Raw genomic sequence first — 22,509 nt, 5'->3', positions numbered from 1 at the left:
CTTTTTTTCCCCTGTATGAAGAGACTGGGTTTAATCCCTAGTCAAAGCAATTTTTCCAAATCTTCAAGTCTACAGGTATCTGTAATATAACTATCACACTATCTATCAGGAGAAGCCTACAGTGTTTGAGGGGTATTTTTAAAGTTATTCAGAACTGGATTGTAAGGGATTGTAAGGGATGCCTCCTTTTTATAAAGAAGGAGGGACACAAAGTAGTGACTCTAGTTTTATTCAAATAAATTTGAGGATTTAATCTCAAAATAATAAAATAAATGTCTAAAAATCCCCAGGCTGGAGCAACAATGCAGAAACAACAAGCTGTTACATATATTAGGCCCTACTGTTTTCTGTTGAATTTATTCCAACTAGGAAAAGAGCACTGCGTGTTTTTTGGCAGTAGCCTGTCTAGCAAGTAAAATAAGTGTAACTGTCTTGGAGAAGGGCATGAGGAAAGCTTTAGGACCTCAGCTTTCATAATGGACCCTCTGGAGAACCTGCGGGCGCAGCGAATACCTATGCTGGGCTGGAGAACAACAGGCTTTTCCAAGCACTCCGTTCTGATGCTTCCTCCTGAAGTCAAAGCTGCAATGGAGTCCATGCTCTGTGGCATATAGAGCATTTATGGAATGGGGCAGAGGGACCCACAAATCCATGGTCTGCTTTGTAACTCTCTGTAATCACGGGGCTTTTCACCCTCCAGCTGTTTCTGGACCATGGGAGTTGGAACCATTAGGATAAAGACAGCCTAGGACTGGTGGTTTTAGCATTGCTTACTTTGGGCAGGGGTTCATTCCAGTTATGTGTGCCTTTTTTTTTTTTTTTTTTTTAAAGACAAAAGAGGCTCATAAATAATAATTTAAAGACTTCTTCAGTGCTGCAGGTGGGAAAAGTACAATGTGGCTTACCTGGGATACTGTATGGCTCAGTGTTTGTTTTGAATAGATTTACTAGGTGAACCTGCTGAATGTTTAGGCATATTCAGCACCATGCATACACAAATGGTGTTTTTGTTAACAGTAGGTTCCCCTGATGCAACATGCACCAGTGTTACATTTTGATATGCAGACGGAGATGGCTTGGAAATGTCCCGTCAGGGTTCCATGTCTGCTGCATGTCCAAGGTGAAGAACCAGATCTCTGATAGATCTTTCCAGGGGACCTTGGCAGCTGCTATCACCTGCACAATTTCCTGTATCGTTGCATCCATTGCCACAACCTGTCAAAACAGGTGTATTTATAGGTCTTGAGGGACTGAAGCAAGAATCCAACATCTCCTCTTTGCGTAGCATCTCTCAACCAAGTTCCCAAGGACTGATGCTCGAAGGGTTTTAATATGTTTCCAGCGTTTGCTTAGATGTCCTGTGTATTTATACCTTCTCTTTAGAAATATCCTACTGCTATATTAGGTCTTGGAATTAGAAAAAAATGCTATATATGTATATATTTTAATAAGGAAATCATCAATAAAATGCTGATTGGTTACAGGAAAAAATTATAGAAATATTTAAATGCTCATCACTTGGGGATCATTATCTTACTGAACACAATGAATTAAAACAAATTAAGAGCCAATATGGAAACTGGTGTATAAGTATGATTAATTAGAACTACTTAAAAAAAGAAAGAATGAAAAAGAGGTACCCTGTGCTTACCATCTTTCTTTGTGTTCTTGGAAGCAATTAGGCTCTGGGATGTGAGAGGCTGCTGCTTGTACTAACAGCCTGGATTAGTTGATGTGGGTTGAGCTCTGGATGAGGGTAACGGATGTGAGGAAGAATCCTGGGAATTGTGCAACTCTCCTGGCACCGGGGCCCTGGCAGGACGTCCTTGCAGCAAACCTACCCTGGGTGTGCCGCCCTTTGCAACGCTGGTGTTCGGCTTGGGGTGCCTCAGGCTTCACAAAATAATCGTTTTCAGCAGCGTGAGGAACTTCAGTGAATAATTTTTCAGGACTAGCAAGACAATCGTGTCTTTTTTAAGAGATTTATGTTTACTGTATTGCAGCATCCCACTTCTCCAAAGATTTCCAGCTATGATGGTGATGAGTGATAAGGAGATAAAGTGAGTTAATGGTTATAGTCCTAGGATTGTAAAGGATTTCTTTAAAGGTGAAGTGCACAGGAAAGGAATGTTTTTCACTTAGCTTTAAAGGGAGAGATTAATGCAAGTTCAGGGAGGGAGTATTTGGCTGGATCAATACTTGGAGAACGTGCCTCTCTTGGCATAATCCCAGGTTAAAAAGAAGGGGAAGACTGACAGTGATAATGGCATCTCAATGCTCAACTTTGTTAGGACGTTATTACGTGGGAACTAACATGACTCAAGTGTTTAACACAGGCTACTAAGTGCCGGATCATAACCCACAGACTAAAGACTCTTCCCTTTCTACGTGTCAAGTGATCAGCACACGAGCTGGTTGGCATTTGCTCCTGAGCAAGAAATGGATGATCAAAAGCTTTCTCCTGACTGCTCTCCACCCTTTGGAAATGTTCTGATGACTGTGAATGACTTTTTTTTAATTTTTTTTTTTCTTACTGTGCTTAACAAATAGTAGCATAAGTTTGAAGTGGAGGAAGTTCTGGCTGTATTTGTGAGGCCTGGAGGGTGCTTTCCTGGGAAAGTGCGTGTTCCTCCACAGAACCTGCTGGCAGGGAGACCAGGAAGCCGTATCCAGCGCTGGTGTTCCGTGCCAAGGCAGCCTTAGCTCCCCAAACATGAGTTTTGCTTGGCTGTCTCGGGGCCTTCGTGCTCTGCTGCCCCTTCCCTTCTCCTGCCTTTCAGACATTCTTTGTCCAACCTTTGTCCAACAGCTGCTTGTTTTCTCCCAAATACGTTTCCAAATTCCAGACCTTTCAGAAGGTGGGTGCAAACTTGCGAATAATGGTAAAACGTTTCTTTTGGAGAAGTTGCATCTACCAAGGATGCTGGTCTTTGTCACGGGAGGGAAGCAGGTCTTGTCTTGTTTTGTTTGTGTGTGTTTTACATATTTATTTATTTCGTGTGTGTGTTGTTTTTTGGATAGACTCTCTCTTCTGCATTTGTCATTTAAGGCTGCGAATAGCAAAAAAGATCTTTTCCTAAGTGTTTTTTTTTTTTTTTTTTTTTTTTTTTTTGCTAAGGGAAAGAAAATTCTCACTATGTTACTGGCTAATGATCTTTTTCTTTACATTATTGGGAATATCAGTGGTTTAGGGAATATTTGTGGTATCAGCAGCCTTACCTCTAATGAGGCTGTTAGGAGTGTGTTGTGTGAGCAGAGTAAAACCTTTGAAACTTGTTAACCACAGTCTGATCGAGAAGTGGAGGAGGGTTTTTAACAGGGAGCTTTAAATAAACTGCATCTTTTTGAATTTCCTGGGCAGCTGCCCCTGTCCCTTTGATGTGCCCTGCCTGCTGATGCTGTTAATGAAATGCATAATTATGTGTGATATAATAAAACAGAGCTAACATGAAGGTGGCTAATAGATTCTAATGATGTGGAGGCCTGAGAAACTCAGGACCGTGGGGGCTGTTGAAAAGTGCCTCTGGTGACAAAGCAGATATTTAGAGAGGCTGGAATAACTCTGCTAATAAATTAATTGTGCTCTGTGTGTGTGTGTGTGTGTGTGTGTGTGTAAGTGCTGTTTTTCAGTATTTTGTACGTAGAGAGAATACGGGTGAGATTTCCTCGGCTGCTGATGTATGAAGTGTCGGTGCCGAGTGCCTCCAGCATCTATTAGCGCTGCCGGCTCTGGATAGACGGGTGCCCGAGGCAAAAAAAACCTTTTGGCACCGCTTGCTGCACCCTGGAAGATCAAAAGGGAGAAGTTTGGCAACGTATGCAGAAAGTAAATTGCATCCTAAGAGCTGCCCCTAAAATGCACGTTTGGAATGAGTATCAATAAATGAAACATCAGTTTAATGACTGAAGTGTTATAGGCGTTTGGCGCCTGCCCCTCACTTCCTTTCTTTTCCCCTTTCCTTTCTTTGCTTGTATCACCTTTCTTTTACCTCCCACTCTGTCATACCCTACATACTTGGTTCCTTTCTTAAATTATTTTGGTGTTATCTTGAACAGATAGGTGTTTTTAAACGAGAGGCTGTATAACCCTCCAGCCCTGGTCCACGTGGGCTCATGATGGGGTTGGGCTGGGCTTGCTTGGCTTAGTCCTGCACTTAGAAAGGTCTGTCTACCAGGAGAATTAGCATGCAGGGAGCTCCAGCGTGAATTTACAGCGTGCTGCTTACCTGGCACCAATTCCCTGGGTGGATGTTCTGGTACCTACTAAAAGTGCCTTTGTGCAGTGAGCTTTGAGGGTGTTTTTGTGCGCGCTGGCTGCTTCTGGAAAGGGAAGGATGTTGTTTCCTGCTCGCCGCGCGCCGGGAGGACCCGAACAGGCGGTCAGCGCCTGCGGGGTAGCTAAAAACGCTGTCAATTCCCCCCGGGCTCCGTGCGCAGCCGCGTCCTGGGGCTCTGCACCTCGTCTCGCTCGGCAGGGAGCAGATGGCCCTGCTCTGAACGGGGAATATCAGTAAAGCATTAGGAATTGTGCATACGTATGTGCGTGGTATGCAATTGTATAAGGTCACTTCAAAACACGGCAAGCTTTGTACACCAACTTGTGCTTTCTTAATTTGTATGGAATTATACCAGGGAGGACTTGGCTTTTGCATTGCTATTATCCTAGCCATTAATGGACCTAATTTTTAGCTGTAGGTTTTGATGAAATATTTTTTCCCTTCTGTGCTAAAAGTGGCAGGATTATCCCTATATTTCCCTCTTACTGTATGAATAGCCACATCTTTCATATGTAATTCTCTGTTGTGATTCCTTTCCCCAGCACTTGCAGTAAGAGTTGGTGTCTGGAGTTAGTTCATGTATTAAGTTTTATTGCTAATAAATATTCTCTTGCAACTTAAAAAAAAAAAAGGCACTAATGAAATAATATTTTCTCTAGCTCTGCAAATGTTTGTATGTGGAATGAATCTTTGCTTTAGGCAGAGGGTCACGGGTAATTTGATCTATAAATAGTCTATACTTTTACCTTATCTTAAGTCCACATAACAGGTTAATTTTTCATGCAAAGTTATATTCAAAAAATAATATTTCAAATGTATAATTAATTTCTAAGTCGTCTGCAGTTTTGTCTATGTTTTTGCTTTAGTATTGCCTGTTTCCAAGAAAATTTTGTATCACTAAAGTTCACTCTGTAGTTCCCCTCTATGCTGAGAATTCAGGAAATCTGTATTTTGGCCAAATTCAGTTATATACGGATATATGTGTGCACGCACACGTATGTGCATGCCTGCATAGGTGCATGTGCACACATGTATGTGTATGTCCGTATAGGTGCGCGTGCACACACATGTGTGTGTATGCCTGCATAGGTGTGTGTGTATGTCTGCATAGGTGCGCACGTGCACACATACACCAAATATGTGCATATTACATATGTAAAGTGAGCAGTATTGCTGGCAATGCTTCCAGGGTGTCTCCAGTGAGCTCCGCTCCCCCAGCCCGCAGGGTGAGCCGCGCTGGACCCCGCGCCCGCTCCGTTGCTTCGCACATCCCAGCGCCCCGTGCACCAAGAGCCGTTCCCCGATGGCAGCACGCAGGGCCCTGCGGCTGTGCCCGTCGGCGCAGGGCTTGGAGCTTTGCAGCAGTGGACACGAAACCGCTGAATGTTTGGGAAAACAACCGAGGAGGGGCCGGCCAGGCCAGCTCGGCTGTTCCCACTGCAGGACGGAAGGCAGAGAATGGGATGAAAGGCAAGAAGGGCGAGCCCTGGAAAAGCAGCGCTGTGCTTCCCGCCGTCCGTCCCGTCCCGTCCCGTCCCGGGGAGGATCAGAGCCGCCGCGTGCGGTGGCACCGGCCGAGCCCTGGTGCTCCCGGCAGAGCAGGAACGCCCGGCGCTCCCTCCGGAGCTGCCCGGTCTGCGTGTCCTCGGGCTGGCCCTGCCTGCAGCCCGTTCTGCATCGTCTTGGCAGATGCCTCCTTTGCTGGACACTTGGCTTCCCGCAGCTGGAAGGAGGGGCAGGCATATGGCTTGAATTCCCCAGCCTTTGCTCGGTTCTTTTTCATGTTCAGAGGATTTTCTTCTGAATTTTGGAGCAGTAGTGGTGGTATCTAGACTACTGAATAAGAATTCACTGTATTTGGCAGGGGGAACTATCTATATAGGTTAAAGCAATCACTTTAGAGTGTTTTCAGCTTTAGGGTTTTTGAACTTAGAGTTTTTGAGTGTCTTTCTGTTTTTTTTAGATTGTTCTTATGTTAATTCTTATGCTGGATTTATTCCAAAAGAGCATCCATAACAAGATACTTTAAAAATAACCTTTAAAGGAATCCGCAGTAAAGAAGCCTCCATCTGGGTGAATGAGTTGTGGCAGATACGATGAAGCAATTCTTAAAATCCCACAGTTGCTGTTTGCCTTTCAACTGACATGTTATTCGTGTTTTAAATAAAGCAGTCAAATACTAGGTTTATGAAGACCTTTAAAGAATGCTGTGGAGTTATTAGAAATCCTTAACTATGTCAAAGCAGGAAGGACAGTTGCACGACCCTGTTGTACAATGCTGAACTTGCCACACGAGCCCCTTGTTGGGATGTACTTTAAATTGTCCTTGATGTTATTGTTCAGAGCACAGAGGTGAGGCAGAACCAGGCTGAAAGGGTAAACCCCGGCTGCGGCCGTACTGCAGCTTATCAGGCAGAAATGTGTTTATTGGCATTCTCAGAACTTGGTTTCTTGGAGTACTTAACCAATTAATGAGGTCTATTAAATGGTAATCGTGCCGTAATTCACTTTATCTAAATTGGAAAAAAGGTTCTTGGCAAAAGCCTCCTAGCTTTAGGAAGAAAGTTTGCATATTTAATCCCAGGATAATTGCTAATGTATATCCCTTTTTTATAGGATGCAATGGTATGGGAAATAATGGGAAGTAGAGATTACAGTTTGGATAAATAGTATTGCAAAGAATATTTCTGTGAAGTCATTTTCACCAAAAAAATATTTGGCTTGATTATGAGCTGGGCATGAATTAGTGCACTCGCATCACTCTTGCCCTCGTGTGTGATGATTCACTTTGCATCCTTTCCTCCAACGCAATTATACCGGTGTGCTTTGCTAGGTTATCCCACCCCAGCAGGGAGACTTCTGCAATAGTGAATCAAGTGAATCCAGTTTACCTCTGTGTTGAGGTGAGCTGGCAGCATCGTGTCTCCAATGCAGTAGTGAGAACTAATAGCTGAAAGGGGATAAATTAACAAAACACACAAAATAACTTGCCAGTCATCCGACCATTCCCTCACTATGTAGGGATAAAATGCAAATACACTTAGGTAAGAGTGTTTTAAGTGCGGTACCCTAATCTGCGTGAGTATATGTTGCGGTGTGACAGTCATAGGCCATGATCACAGGAAAAGGGATGTTTCCACTGTGTCTTGCACCGCGGAGCGTTGCTCAGTGTTAACTGAGTGATGGTCCTGCTGGCCGATCTCCTTAACTGGGCTCCTGTTGAAAGCTTCTGCTTCCCTTTTCTGGCATCCTTCAAGACGATGTTTGTACAAGGAGCTTGGTCTGTCAGGAAGCAATAGCATGGGAAAACAATTTTGTATCTCCTAAGCTCAGCAAGAAAGAAAAATATTTAGATTTGTTTGCATTTTTTAATATTTGTCACAGCGCCAAGCTATTTAAAACAATCTGGCTACTCCATCTCTGCTTCTGATGCTACAAAATTATCAAAAGCCACCTGAAATACGACAGTAAAATGCACGTTTTAGTGTAAGTGCAGTGCTTAAAGCTGACAGAAACGGGAGGGGGAGCTGTCACCGCACGGGCCAAGGCACTTGGGTGGAAGTGTTGATTGATTCCCTAGCCCTGGGAAAGGAGCGGGAGCTTCCCGCTGCTTGGAGCAGGATAAGGAGGCCGGAATTGCTTCCTGTTCCCTCTAGCCTTAACCCTTCCGGGGAAAAAAGTTAGATAGTCCCATTTGACCCTGTCTCCAGGTATGTGTTCTTCTCCTCATAGGTGGAGATCACAAACGATGTGCAGTCCTTGCTGCTGATAATGCTCGCGGTCATGGTGGCCAAGATGGTTGGCGACGTGTTCAACGCATCCCTCTACAGTTCCCTGCTGAAGCTGAAGTGCATTCCCTACTTGGATGTGGAGCCTCTTGTCCATCACGGGAAAAAGCGGTGAGACCTCTCTTAATGCTGGTGATGTTTGAACTTTCTGTGCTCTGCACCCATACCGTGGGGTCCTCCGAGACCTGGAGCTCTGAAAGGCCAAGGAGTGGGAAGAGACCTTAATCTGAGCAAAGACCCCATGTGCAACCTGCTGTGCAAATAAAACAAAAGAAACCCCTGTCTCTTGGTTCACAGTAGAATTTGATTTGCCGCTGTCACCGGATTCCTGGGGTCCGCTAGGTGCTCTGAAATGCCTAAATTGTCTAGTTGGATGGTGTTTATTAGTGCAGTTGCTCTCGTGGGAGATCTAGCAGGGGGTTTCTCAGACACCTCTGATTTTCTGTGGCTTGCTTGTGAGCAGATGCTATAGAGCACAGGATTTACAAAAGAATTTGCTGAGTCCTTTATTGTGGAATTTGCCTTTTTCCCAGCTCCTCAATGACTAGTCTAGACTTCTTGTGTATTCAGTAAAGTAGGATGTCTATCTTCAGACAGTGACTCCTTCCATCCAATTTTTAGGTAGGTGGGATGAATTGTCCTCTGGAAGTGCCTCTATTGACTCTAGGGAGATGATAAAAGAACAGCTTGGAATAGACCGATGTGCTTCAAAATCAGATTTGTTCAACTAATATTACGAAGCTTCTGTTTTGAGAGCTAGTTACCTGAAATTTCCATCTGTTTGTGGGCATTTATGACCAGAAATTGGCACACAGAAAAACAATTTATCCCCTAAATGTAGGTGCTGTAACAGCATAAAATATTACTTCTCTATTTTTTCTCATATATAGGTAGTAAGAGCTATACTAATACCTTCTATAAAATAATTTTCTGTAATAATTACTGTCTGTAGGACAATTCATCTGGCATTTCTCCTGGTTTTATGGTCTACTGGAGAATCTCATATCTTTGAAAAGTCCCTTAGAAGAACAAAAATATCAGTGACTTGTTCTGTCCACACTGTAACATTCTTCCAAACGTGGCCGTATCTGAAAACCTTTAGCAGACATACTGCATAGGGGGTATAATCTGTCTTTGGCGAGAGAGGAGAAAGAGCCAGCAATGTGGTAGGAGGAAATAGAAACCATCATCTGTGATATTATGCATGTCTTCTATATGAAGCATGGCAGATAAGAGAGGGGAAGAAACCATAAAGTTTCCCTTGGTATTCTGATTAGATGACAAGACCAGGGAAAGAATTATAGCTGCTTTTCTGGTTCAAAGTGAGGTCCTGTTCATTTGAAGGACAAATATATGTGTGTGTGTGTGTATGTGTATGTAAATGAGTATATATAAATGCACACACACACACACAGACGTATAAATAAAACCTCATTTCTCTCCCACTCCTTTCCCTTTCCTCTCCAGGGTCATTAAAGAAAATTTTTGAAAAAGTTGGTTGTAGAATATACTGATGTTCTTTTAAATAAAGCAGAGAAAGATAGTGTCACAAATGGGTAAAGATTATAGCTGGACATGTTGCAGCCTGCCACATTTTATTCAAAATCAGCTCAGCTGTTGGAGAGGCCCTGGCCTGTGGCTGGGATCTCTGGCTTCTTGGATGCTCCATTGCCTTGTTATCCCCTCAAAGAAATGAAGCCTCGTGATTCAACCCTGTTAGAGCTCGTCACGATTACTCTGTCTTGTAGCTTATGCATCCCAAAACCCTGAATGTTGACTCAAGGGGATTCTGGTTTTATTATTCACCTCTTAAAAGGCATTTGAAGGAAATCATGAGCTGAAGAAGCAGCCTTTGAGAGCACTCCAAGCCAAGCTCCTATTAGCACAGAACTATAGAGACTAAGATTTAAGGGAGCTTAAAAATAAAGTCTCTGTACATATTTCCTTATCTCAGTTTCCTCATGACTTCTGAGCATCCTTAAAACTTGAGCCAGATTTCTGCAGAAAGGTGCCCGGCCATGACCTTTCCTCTCAAGTATTTTCCCAGCAGACAGTTTTCCTGGTTGTTTTCCCTTTGGCTGGTTCTGCATTTAAACAAGATGCTGTGCAAGCCCGTCTGCCTGGTTTGCTGGTCTGTCTTTTATCTTGGAGTGACCCCCCTGAGGGTCTCAGGCTCTGCTGCTGTAAAAATCAGCAGCTTGTTGCATTTTGGGGGTGCCTCTGTCCTTCTGTTCCCGTACCCAGACATTATTTTGCACTGATCAGCCCTGGTTGTGATAACCTGAGCAGGAGTTTTCAGCTTCACTTTGTCTACTCTGGCAAAGCACAGATGACACAGGTTCTACATCCTTTATGTTCAGTGATGCTAGCATTTCCGTAAGCTCCCAAAATGTATAAATCGTGCATTGCTGGGTTCCCCAAATCATAACAAAGACTAGGGTCAGCTATGTGGTAGCTGGTAACTACCCTGTTCTTATAAACAAGTGATAAATTGTATAGTTGTGTATGCAGAGTGAAAGGCTAGATAATTAAGAGCTTGCTTAAAAGTCACAGAAATTCCACATTAATTCCTTTTCCATCTGAAAATGGGAAGGCCTGGTTAACAGTAGGTAAACAAGTAAACAGTGCCTGGTTAGTAACAAGGAGGAAATGTGAGAAACTGGAGAAAACATACATTTTCAGGTCCTGGAGAGAACATACATTTTCAGGTCCTCAGTGCTCACACTGCACGAGGGATATTATGGATGTTCTCTTTCCTAATTCTTCACGTTAAAGATGAAGAGACTCATGTTAGATCTTCTAGTCGATTCCTCTTCTAGGGCTGAGTTCATTCAAAGAATTGAACCCTGAACTCTTATAGAAATAAGTGGGTACATAAAGAAGCTGAATTACATGGTTATTATGAAGACATCTCTGTAAAGGACATCTGTTATATAAGAAATTGGGAGAAGTGTGACTTAGGACCTTAGTGATATTTCACTACCTAATTCCTATTTAGACCATCTTTTTTGCCTTTTGTTCCCATGGTGCAGAGAGACTTCTTTTATTTCCTTAATGCTCTTTATTTCGTTGAACCTCATCGATCATGTCCGTTGTATTCTGTGCCCTGGGTGATCAGGCTCCAGCACAGCTGTATCCAGTACATGGCTGCTCCGGTGCACCACGGTTTCCAGCTGCATTGCACACCACTGTAAACACCCCCCTTATAAAATCTGCTTCCCTGGAACACGCAACGCTCCTCGCTGCCAGGGAATGTTCTTTAATGAGGGTAAGGAGTACTTGAACACATCGACGACTTGGCAACTCTTCCTGCTTTTTATAAGCTACTATACACTTCAGAGAGAAAATATCTTAGAGGCTACTTTTTAATGGGACAAGTTTACTTAAGAGCTGAGTGGATCTGGTGCCAGTAGTTCTGTTTTGTTCTAGCTTAATATTAGCCTTGTCAAAGTTCTTATAGTGTCCCCTGGGTGTTTCTGTACTGCATGCCATATAAAGCTGGTTTTGGGAGCCAAGAATTTTGGCTGGAATATATGTATAGTGGTCTCATACACTTATATATATATATATATATATCAGAGGTGGCCCTATGTTAAAGATCCATGGAGTAAGGATGACTTTTTTTCCCTTCTTTTCTAGTTTTGCCTTAGCCCATACCGCAGACACTGGATCCAGAATTTGCGCCAGCCCAAGTTTGAGAGTTATTTAAGATCCAAGGTCCTGGTTTGGCCTGTTATAAGAATTGGGGTAATCAGCAAGCTTTTTTAGATGAGGCTTCGAATTTTGAAAATTGTCAGGGTTAGGGGGTGTTTTTTGCTTTGGGCTCAGCCTTGTAACAACTAAACTCAATGATTCCTTACTCACCCTGCAGACAGAAGTGTTCATTCAAAGACAGCTTCCCACCATGCACAAGGTGCATCCCACCTCACCTCTCCTAAAAGCCAGCACATTTAGTGGCCTTCATCCTGAGAGGCATCGTCAGGGGCTGGATTTGGCAGGGTTTTCCCATCAAAGGGCATCCAGCCCATCCTTTGTAGAGTGTTTGCGGCAGAAGCTGGATCCTGTTCTGGCTGCGTGAAGGAAAAGGAGCTGCTGCAACAAGGCCACACTTTGTTGGGGAGAATCCTGGCTGCTGTAGAAATGATGGAGCAGAGGTGTTGAGATGTGGGTGAGATTTATTAAAATCATGTTTGGGATCTAAGTAGCTTCTATGTCAGGCTTATACAAACATGGCAAAGAATGAATTTTTAGTCCCTTTTTGCCTATTCTTCTGTGCTGGGGTTTAAAATTTAGTATGATTCCATTACCTGAGAAGAACCGTATGAAGCCATAAACTGGAGTCTTGGCCTCCTGACAGAAACACTGTGGCAGAGCCAGATGTAGCTGTCTGTGCACTGAGGAGCAGCACAGGGGCTTTGCCTGGTTCTCAGCATGGGGCTGAGGGGATGGATGGAAGGTCTTGTCTTCCCCTCCTGCCCTGCCACAGTTCCCACTGAAATCTGTGGGAAAGTGCAGCCAGGCTCTCCCGTGATTATTTCCCTGGAAAGAGGCCAAAATTGGACTGCTTAGCAGTGCTCGGGCCTTCAGACTGTGTTTGGTTTCAAATTGTCCAGAACTGTTCCTAAAAAAGCGAATGTTTAGTGGATGTGAATCTGGGTGAAGGAGGTTGTTTTAATGTGAACGTGAACAAAGGTGAGCATCCAGGCAGTGTTACTGCTGAATGGTAACCTGATTGCTTAGCATTTTTGGAGTACTTTTTTTGCCATCTGATGGGTGGTGATGGATAATTATCTTTGCAGTTTGCAGGAGATCTTGTGAGACAGAAAAAGGGGCTTGCAAGGGAACTACGGCTCTGCTTCAGGTGTGGCCGTTTTCCTTATCTTGTTTTGGTCAAGCGAATTTATTTCATAGAATCATAGAATCATAGAATCATAGAATGCTTAGGGTTGGAAGGGACCTCTAGAGATCATCTAGTCCAACCCCCCTGCATATGCAGGGACACCTAGAGCACGTGGCACAGGACTGCATCCAAGCGGGTTTTGAAGATCTCCAGAGAAGGAGACTCCACAACCTCTCTGGGCAGCCTGTTCCAGTGCTCTGTCACCCTCACTGTTAAGAAATTTTTCCTTAAGTTCCTATGGAATTTTTGATGTTTCAGTTTCCGGCCATTTCCTCTAGTCCTATCAGTGGCCACCACTGAAAAGAGACCATGACCGTCCTCTGCACTCCCTCCCTTGAGGTATTTATATACACTGATTAGATCCCCTCTCAGCCTTCTCTTCTCCAGCTGAACAGGCCCAGCTCCCTCAGCCTCTCCTCACAGGGCAGATGTTCCAGGCCCCTGATCATCCTTGTGGCCCTGCGCTGGACTCTCTCCAGCAGCTCCACATCCCTCTTGTCCTGTGGAGCCCAGAACTGGACACAGTACTCCAGATGCGGCCTCACCAGGGCTGAGTAGAGGGGCAGGATCACCTCCCTCGACCTGCTGGAGACGCTCTTCTTAATGCACCCCAGGATCCCATTGGCCTTTTTGGCCACAAGGGCACACTGCTGCCTCATGGTCAACTTGTCGTCCACCGTGACACCCAGACACCATTTCTCAGTTACAAAAGGCAAAATAGTCTCTATACATTTCAAGCACTCTTTAGCCTCTGTTATTTTTGTAAAGTATCATCGAGTTCTTAAATGAAAGCCCTTATGTTAGGGCAAAATTTCTTGTAAATGCTGCAAGCGGATTTTTGACCTCATTTAATGATAAATATTAAGTGAAACTACTATCTGAAGACATCACATCAGTAGAAGTGACTTTACTTATCTATACTGGTAAAACTGTATAAAGGTGCCCTGGTTGCCTTGCTGTTTATTTTCAGTGTGAAATTTGAGTAAGTAAAATAAATTGCTTTTCCCGTAGTACAGTAAATACTGTCAGGCACAACCATTCCTCCAACCTAAAATAAGTCTTTCCCATCATTTGCTGTTCTTTTTCCTGAAATGTCTAGAATGGGAGATGGAGGTGGCACTTGAGGGTAAGAGCTGCCACCTTGCCCAGAACAGGGAGTGAGAACCCATTGGGAACTGGTTGAGAGGGGTCTCATGGAGACCTTGCCAGCAGGACCTTCCTTGGAAGCACATGGAGAGTCACCACAGTCCTCAGGGCAAAATACAGAAAAATAACAAGTATAATAAAGAGCCAACACGCTTTCCCACTGAAATCCTTGGAGAAGCTCATAAATACTGTGTTTACTCAGGGCCTGCGTGTTTGCACGAGCTTTCTGTGAGTGTGAAATGCTTTGTGCTAGAAGATCTTCAGGCTGAAGATGCCTGATACCTTCTGATACATCCAAAAACTGCAAGCTCAGCTTTGGTCTCCAGCTTTGGAATTCTCTCCATCCCTCTTTTTTTTTCTTTCCATGAATGGCTTAAATGGGATTTTTCTCCCTCAAAATACACAAAATTTAAATACCATATTTTACCAGGTTTATACATAGATCATGATCACTGTGTGACCATTTTCATCATCAGGAAGGCATTTTGATGTGAATGCACATGAATGAGCAGTTGCGGGTCGGGCAGAACCCTTTTGGATCATGCAGAATTCTTTCCACAAGCATCTTGCTTCTGCAGCTTCCCTGAGGTTCGGGGAGGATGACAAATCCCCACCGACTTTTGATGTGTTTTCTGTTTCTGGGGAGTCCTGGGCAACTGAAGGAAGTGCCACACTTTCCGCAGCAGGAAATGCACTGTAACAGCATATGGAATTAATAATTTGTATTTCAGACTTAACTGGCTGGCAGTGAAATGAGCCAGTCCAACCTCTTCTAGGCCCTCATGTCCAACGTTCAGCTGCAGGAAACCCAGCGTGGCCTCCGCTGGTGCAGCGAGAAGGGCTCCTGATGCAGCGAGAAGGGGCTCCTTTTGGAGCAGGTACCCGTGCAGGTGCCCGTGCAGGTACCCGTGCAGATACCCATGCAGGTGCCATGTGTGCTGGTGTCCAGGTGGAGCGCGCACACGCAGACCTGCAGCCGGGTGGGATATTGCACTGCTGGTCCAGGTCTGCTCTGGTGTCCGCAGTTGGCAGATACTGACAGTTTGTGCTTAACAGCAGCCAAAGGCACTGGAAATCCAGCCGTGCCGGTGGAACGGTTGATCACACACAGCCCCTTCTTAGGAAGATGTCGCTGAACAACTGTTGGAGCTAACTCAAGCAGTGGTGGCTCAAACTCAAAGCTTGCTGGAGTCCCTTGGGAGCCTTGGTTGGCTGTCGGAATAAAGACATCCATTCATTGAGTAGTTCTAATGACATTTTGGTGTTCTTGAGTTTCACATGAGGATAGTGTCTTTATTATTGCAGCTAGGACTGCTTCCGAGTTCACCTCAAGCTGCAGTGAATTCTTTGCTGATGATACTTACATCTAAGTCACTTTTTCAGTTCCTGAGAATGTTGCTACATCCTCATAAATATTAGTGGTTTGTCATAGGGGTTGTCATAATGGAAAGGATTATTTATTTACAAAAGGGGAAACAGACAGCAGAAAAAAACTAACAATTTTTTACACATTTGAGAAATGAAATATACTTTTCAGAAATAATATCAGTTTTGCAAAGCCGTTAAATGCTATTTCATACAATCACAAGAGAAGCTTGTTCAGTAGTGCCCTGAATATAAATACAGCCACAGCAAACGTGAGGCAAAAAGGGACACTGAATGGAGTAGCTTTATGGCAGGCCGTAAAGTCATAAGCAGAGTTTTATTAACTGCTGCCATTTGGTAAGTGGATTTGTGACAATACGCACGAATTGGATGGGAGATGAAAGTGGCAGCAAATGAAAGAGCAGATTGAAAGAGACTGAGAAGGCTGAGAAGAGTCTGGGGATAAGGAAAGAAAGCAAGCAGGTTACACTCATAAAATCTCTTGAATTTATCCCAGTAGATTTGGAAATATATATGTATATATAATGTTTCATTATAAAATACGCTGTCAGGTGCAGATAGGTCACCACCCAGTTCCAGAAGAGAAAGGCAGTCTGCTGTACAGTAGAAGTAGCTTTGGTTGAAATCTTGGTTAAAAGTGTCAAAAAAGTCTGTTTACTGGACTGGGAGCAGGAAATAATCTGTATTTCCAGTTACCCAGTGTTATGTTTAAATAACCTGACTATCCTTTTCCATTAGCAAGTGCCTGACTCTTGGAGAAAAAGGGCTATTTAAAATCTATCTTTCCGTACTTTGAAAATCTGTTTTAATTGATTCCTCTTAAAGTCTTTTCAACCTAAATCTCTGTACTTCATTTTGCTTAAAAGGTCGGCGCCTGATTAAGAAAACTTGTATTGCTATCAGGGTCCATTCCCTCAAGCTTTAAAGCCAGCCTTTCTAACACTAGTCGCTGCTTTCTTGGATCAGGCAGTGGAAAAGCTAAGGTGGCTGCTGCAGTACATGAGGGTGGAGGCCCTGAATGAAGCTTTTATAAAAATGCTCTCATTGGAGCTTTCCCCTCTCCTTTCCAGTTTGGATTAGTTTTTTTGGCATAACTTTGCAAGAAGCTCATCATGTTGTTGCACTTGAATGGCAAGAGCCACTTTAGTATTTTGCAAATTTCCCTTGGAAATTGCTCTGCTCTAATCTATCCAGAGAACATTCATTTCCCCATTTGTTCAATTATGAGCAACATCATGAGGTATTTATTTTAGCACACAATTTACTTGTCTCACTCCATTTCTATGGAAGTTTGTTTGGAGTGTTTCTTTGGATTTAAATAGCTTGTACTGGTGTCATATTGAGAAATGACTTTCTTTGCTTCTGGTTGGTTATAATGCCAGAGCAGATGGATTTTACACAGACCTAGCATTTTTAAGAGAAGATTCTTATGGGCTCAGATAATAATTTGAGGGATGAAAGGATAACTGATTCATGCTCACTGTGAATACAGTAATAATAAGTCATCCGACTGTAAAATTGTCTTGCATGTCAAAATTGCTAATCAGTTTGTGCATCTCTGTAAAAATTCCTACACATTCATAAGTAAGTGTATGAGATACAAATCATGACCTGTAAATGTGGGTGTCTGTTCTGACATATAGTTTGTATAACAGGTGCTGAATATTATAAATCATTTGCTTTTTAGGTGAAATGGGTACTTTTTCTCTGCTAGGTCTCTACCTGTGGGAGAGAAGATACTGTGTGGATAGATATCAGGGCATCCTATAAGCTCCCCTGGGGCAGGGAGGGCCTCAGGTGCATTCCTGTGCCTCCCGTTTTCTACTGATTAACTTGATGCAGTCTTCAGCTCAAAGGCTGGGCTCACAGAGCTGCTCTTTGGTACCCACCATGGCCACAGCTCTTTGGTATCCACCATGGCCACAGCTCTTTGGTACCCACCATGGCCACAGCTCTGCACAGGGATCTGTGGACAAGTCCAAGGTGAATGTTTCCACCAGCACAGGAACCTCTAACCACCCGTGCTTCTGGGCAGCAGTTGTCCCATCTGCACGCTTGAGGCCTTCATACTTGTAGCGGTAATTACCTGGACCCTCTTTAAGAATCGTGTGTTCATCAGCAACATTACTGAAAATACCTGCAGAGGGGCTCAGGGTTGTTGAGGGGTTGAGAAGAGGGTTGCACTAACAGGACTGTGGAGGCCTAGTTGTACATAGTGAGCTCTAGTTCGTAATGAAATTCACTGATTTGTAGTCTCTGCGGGGACCTCACCAGGAGGGTGTTTGCTGGCTGGCCCTGAGAGCTTGGGCACGGCCGCACACAGTGTTTTGGGCAGATCCCATGAGCTTTCGGGTCCCCAAGGGCTGGTGAGAGGTCATTTCCAGCCTCCCCCTTTACAGACGTGTTCAGCTGAAGAAGGAGGGTTACCAAGTCACGTCTGTTGCTTGACTTCAGAGGCCATGATATGGGCTTATAGGCTCTTCATACTATCAACGTGTGGGAGGTCTACGAGTAGCTGAGTGCTCGACAGCTACTTGTGTGGGCTGAGGTACTTCTACAGGGCTGCTGCTCGTGAGGGTCCTCAGAACCAGCCGAGTCCAGATGCCTTCAGGACGGGTGGTAGTGGTGAGCGGGCATGGTGAACAGCTCGGAGTGTTTAGATGCCCACGCTTCACTTATTGCTGTTTTACATGACTAAATGGGTAAATGGCTCGTTACATTTCTAAATTTGTTTTTAGGCATGAACTCTGCAAACTAAGTCAAGAACGGTGTCCCTCGTGGTTTTACCTAGACTGTAACAATTTAGCATGTAGAGCACCAAGACTTAGCTTTTAAGATGCCACTTGTCGTTTTGGGTTACAGATCCACTCAGGTGATCTGTTACCTGCTTCCCCCTAGGTTTAATGCACAGCCTAACTGATTTCTTTTTCAAGCTAAATACCCTTACACAGGCTATTATATCTATACAAGCTGAAGAGGAGCTGCTGCTGTTAGTGCTTTATCCTGACAATGTGGATGGGACAAACCGCATAAGGGATATAGGAAAGAGCAGCAAGGTCTTGGGAGAAAATCCCCAAACATTCAGAAAAAAAAAAAAAAAAAAAAAACACCCAAAGTAGCAAATCCTTTTTTTTCCTTCTTTTTTTTTGTTCTGTAGTTTTTCAAGTCTTGGAGAGAGGCAGTTTCCCAGGAGATCAGGAGACCATGCCGTGTGGAAATGCATTTGTCTTTTGCATACAGTAGTTGCTAAACATATGTAACTTTCAAATCCTCTCTGGGAAACAAGTGACAGAGACATTGAGCTAACCCAAACACCGCGTTTCCCAGTAAGTGCTGGGCTGTCCAGAGGCCTTTAGACTGAGTAGGGAAATGTCCCCTCATTTAGGGATATGGAAGGAGCCAGGAGCAGTGGATGCTGGGAAGCTTGTCTACTTACAGTCAATATAAATATTTGTAGATATACTGAACAGACATTGAACTCTGCCAAACTTTTGCTCCTATTTAACCAGAAGAATTTCTCTCTCAATTTAGTGTTCAGCTAAAAAAAAAAAAAAAAGAGACAGTGAAGAGTTTTAGGCCTTGTCTGCCATGCAAAGTTCCACTGAAAATTGATTTAAAATAGATCCAATTAACCCAAAGTACATCATATGCACTTATATCAATTTACACTCTGCATTTATTGATTTAATTTAATTTTAAATGAATTCTTCTCTTTCAGGGGTTAGCACTGAGTAGAACAAATCAATTTTAAAATTAAAGTGGTCGCATTTTCTAGCATAACTCAGTTTTATAGCAATTTTAATTTCTATATATTCATCTCAGTGGGCATTCTGTGAGCATACTTAAAGAATATTTTTTTCCACAGAAATCAATGGCAAAACTCTGACCAAATTCAATCATCTGCATATGATTAGCCCTTCTGTAGTAATGTAGTACATATATGCTATTATACTATTCTGCTTTATAGTGAGATCAATATTGGCATGTAGGTTTTGTAAAAGCTTTTTCATAGTTGACTTTTAATAAGTGGTTTGTTGAAAAAGAAATTGGGGAGCTCCGCCAAGTATGTAGATTCTTTTTTAAGAATTTGGATTAAAATGTAAGCAACTTCCTGCAATGCTGCTGCTTTTTTTTTTTTTTTTACAACAGGATTTCTTTGAAGATGCTAGAAGAATCTAAATCTAAAATCTAAAAGAATCTAAAACAAAGCCAGCATTAATAAACAATATTTATAATGTTCAGGTCAATAAAAGTATGGTTGGTTCTGTGCTGGAATGGCTTCCTGAAATAAACGTTTAGTTTTTCTGTCCAGGTAAAATGTATTAAAAAAAAAAAAAAAAACCCCAAAACTCCATGTCTTAGAAAATTCTTGAAGAGAAGATACTAGAACCAAATAGTTCTAATAATTTCTGGCGAATAGGTGTAATGATCTCCAGCTCGATGGTGTTCCTAGGCCGCCTGCCCTCTCGGTTGTCCGGAGTTGTGCCTGTGCTGCCTCAATGCCTTGACAAATCCCTTCAAACGTCATGCCCACCCCAAACAACCTCCTGAGAACTCTTTATCCAGGATGCAAGAGCCAGGCAGGGCAATAAAGCCATGGTTTACAAGAAGTGCAGATACCATCCGGGCCTGTTGTAAGCAAGAAGGCCTGGGGGTGGTCAACAGGCCGCCACTTTGAGGGCAGCACTAACAAAGACGAGGGTGAATCTGTGGATAAATGCAGGCGAGCAGAGCTGCTCACGGGGTTCTCATCCACCCCGCAACTGGGGCTGTGTTGGAGATAGTGCTGCGCTTCTCCCCTGCCTTCTTTAAATTCTTCTAATCATTTTAAATTTCATCAAATATAAACGGCATTTCAAGAAGATAAAAGTTTTCTCAAATTGACAGTCGAGGAAACCTCTATGTTATGACTATATCTGCTGTGGCTAGACCTTAGCAATTTATTCAGTGGGAAAAATTCCATTGAATTTAATAGCAACAGCGCCCAAGCTACATTTTCATGAATCATATCAAGACAGTTTATCATTCAGGGATATTGGCTTCTTGCCAAATGAATGTCTCTTTCTCAGGCCATAAGGCTGGTTGTTCCCTGTGATGCTCAGAAATGCGGGTGCCCTTTCTGAAAAGAACCCCAAACTTGGATACTCTAACTCTTATGCTCAAACTTAGTATACTGTTATAGTGAATTGCATTTGGAGATAAAAATGTTCTCACATGTCCTATAAAATAGAAATTTATGCTAGAACTCTTTTAGTAGTGCAGCTACCAGCTTGCAACGCATCTTGAGATGAATGTAATCACCTGTGAAAAATCTACAGGATACAATCCAAATGTAAGTACCTGTGGTTATTTCATATGAAAAAAAAGGCATTTCCAAAATGGTAAATGAAATGCCTGGCTTGAAATTCAGTTTGCATTGTGAAATGGAGGGATTTATTGCAGCAGGAGTGTGCAACAGTAATGGCACTAATGAGCTAAGCAAACAGCATTTGAGCAGGGTGGCAGTTGCAGGACTGATTTGAAAAAAAAAATAAGGATGTTTCATGGATATTTGCATAATTTGAAAGATTCACTTCCCATTCTCCAGAGCAAAATTGGAAGGTTATGAAGGTGGGAAACCTATGTCGTGGTAAGAATTACACTGTAGAAGCTGCTATAGTGTAAGACTGTTTTCACATTGATCATTCAGGATTTCCACATACTTCAAATAATGCAGGAAGTCTGTTATCATTAATCATGTTTTCACCTTGTATTGGCACTGCAGGTACAGTACTGTTAGGAGTAGTTCAGTTTATGGTCCGGCCATAACTACGCAGTAGTACAGTTTAAGGCACGCAATTTTTTTAAGTCGGTGACAAAATGTGGCTCAGAGAGGTTCATTTATCCATAAGATGGTGGTCCAAGCCTTGAAATGTGGACCCATAACAAGATGATGCTCCAAATCTTCATTGCCTGTTGTCTCTTTCATATAACCAGGGATGGTCTGACGTTATTCAGTGCATTCAGGGCTAATAATTTTAATGCATCTCCGTTCAGAAGCAGCAGAAATTTGTTTCCTAGCTGTGTAGGTGCCGTGTATATGAAGTGCATTTTCTTCTCGGTCACTGCTAGACAGGTGGTAACGTCACAAGACATCACAATAACTGGCTCGAAAAAATACCCTTGTGTCTCCCAAGAGGGAGGACAATAATTAACAGCACATGGAAATAGCTGCTTTCACCACAGAGATGAAAGGTGCATTGGTAAAACAGGATGTGGGCGAATTTCTGCTCCAGTTGTCTCTGTCTGTGGTTTGTGTCAGTCCTTGTTTGAAGAGAGGATTCTGGCTTAGGCTGTGTCCAGATGATGATCAGAATAATTAATGTACTTTTGAAAATAGAAAATATGAAACAAGTTTATAACTAGAGCAGTTCGTTGTCCTGAGTGGTCCGAATCTGGTCTAGTATAATTCCGTAGAAATAATTTACGGAAAGTATTTATGTTTTTCATTACATTCTACTCTCAGAAAAAGTGGTTATACACATGTTTTTCAATTAATGTATGCTCAGGCATTGTTTCCTGAAATCTTGTCTAGAACCTGGAAAGTGTTAGGAAACATTGGAAAAATAATTTGTGAGAAATCTTGGACGGGTCAGCTTCTAGTTGCTTCTGTCAACAAAAAATATTGCAATAGTGAGTGTAAGCCTGAAATTCTCAAAAGCTCTTAACTTTGAAATTTATGATCTCAGCCAGAATTCCAGAGGATTTCAGATCAGATTAAGGATCTTTCTTTCTTTTAAAAAATGAGAAAGTCATGAAAAGGGACAAATAAATTTTACAATATCCTATCTAGGATGACCATGTCATGCATATGCTTGAATTTATGTATTTTGTACAAAGAGAGGCAAGACTTGATAAGCACTTTTATTTGGTAATCACATATATATGTATATATATTTTACATGTGCAAGTAAAACAGATTGATTTCCATCTTGAAGCAATTTACTGACACATTATAAACTCGTCAGATGCT

At 42.8% G+C, this 22,509-nt stretch overlaps 1 protein-coding gene across 1 annotated transcript in view; it reads left to right on the top strand.

The window, feature by feature from the left end:
* The window catches only part of LOC148591977 (chloride channel protein C-like), a 68,810-nt gene that overhangs the window by 30,574 nt on the left and 15,727 nt on the right, over positions 1-22,509 (top strand). Inside the window, exon 12 of the mRNA XM_088536362.1 lies at positions 8,010-8,176. Coding sequence (XP_088392488.1) covers positions 8,010-8,176 — 167 coding nt within the window. The remainder of the gene's footprint in view (positions 1-8,009; positions 8,177-22,509) is intronic.

Source organism: Tinamus guttatus, unplaced genomic scaffold, assembly GCF_059628265.1.
Source record: "Tinamus guttatus ecotype Peru unplaced genomic scaffold, ASM5962826v1 Tinamus_guttatus_pri_ptg000659l, whole genome shotgun sequence".
NCBI lineage: Eukaryota > Metazoa > Chordata > Aves > Tinamiformes > Tinamidae > Tinamus > Tinamus guttatus.
The sequence above is the reverse complement of the archived record's forward strand: the minus strand, read 5'-3'. Positions and strand labels throughout refer to the sequence as shown.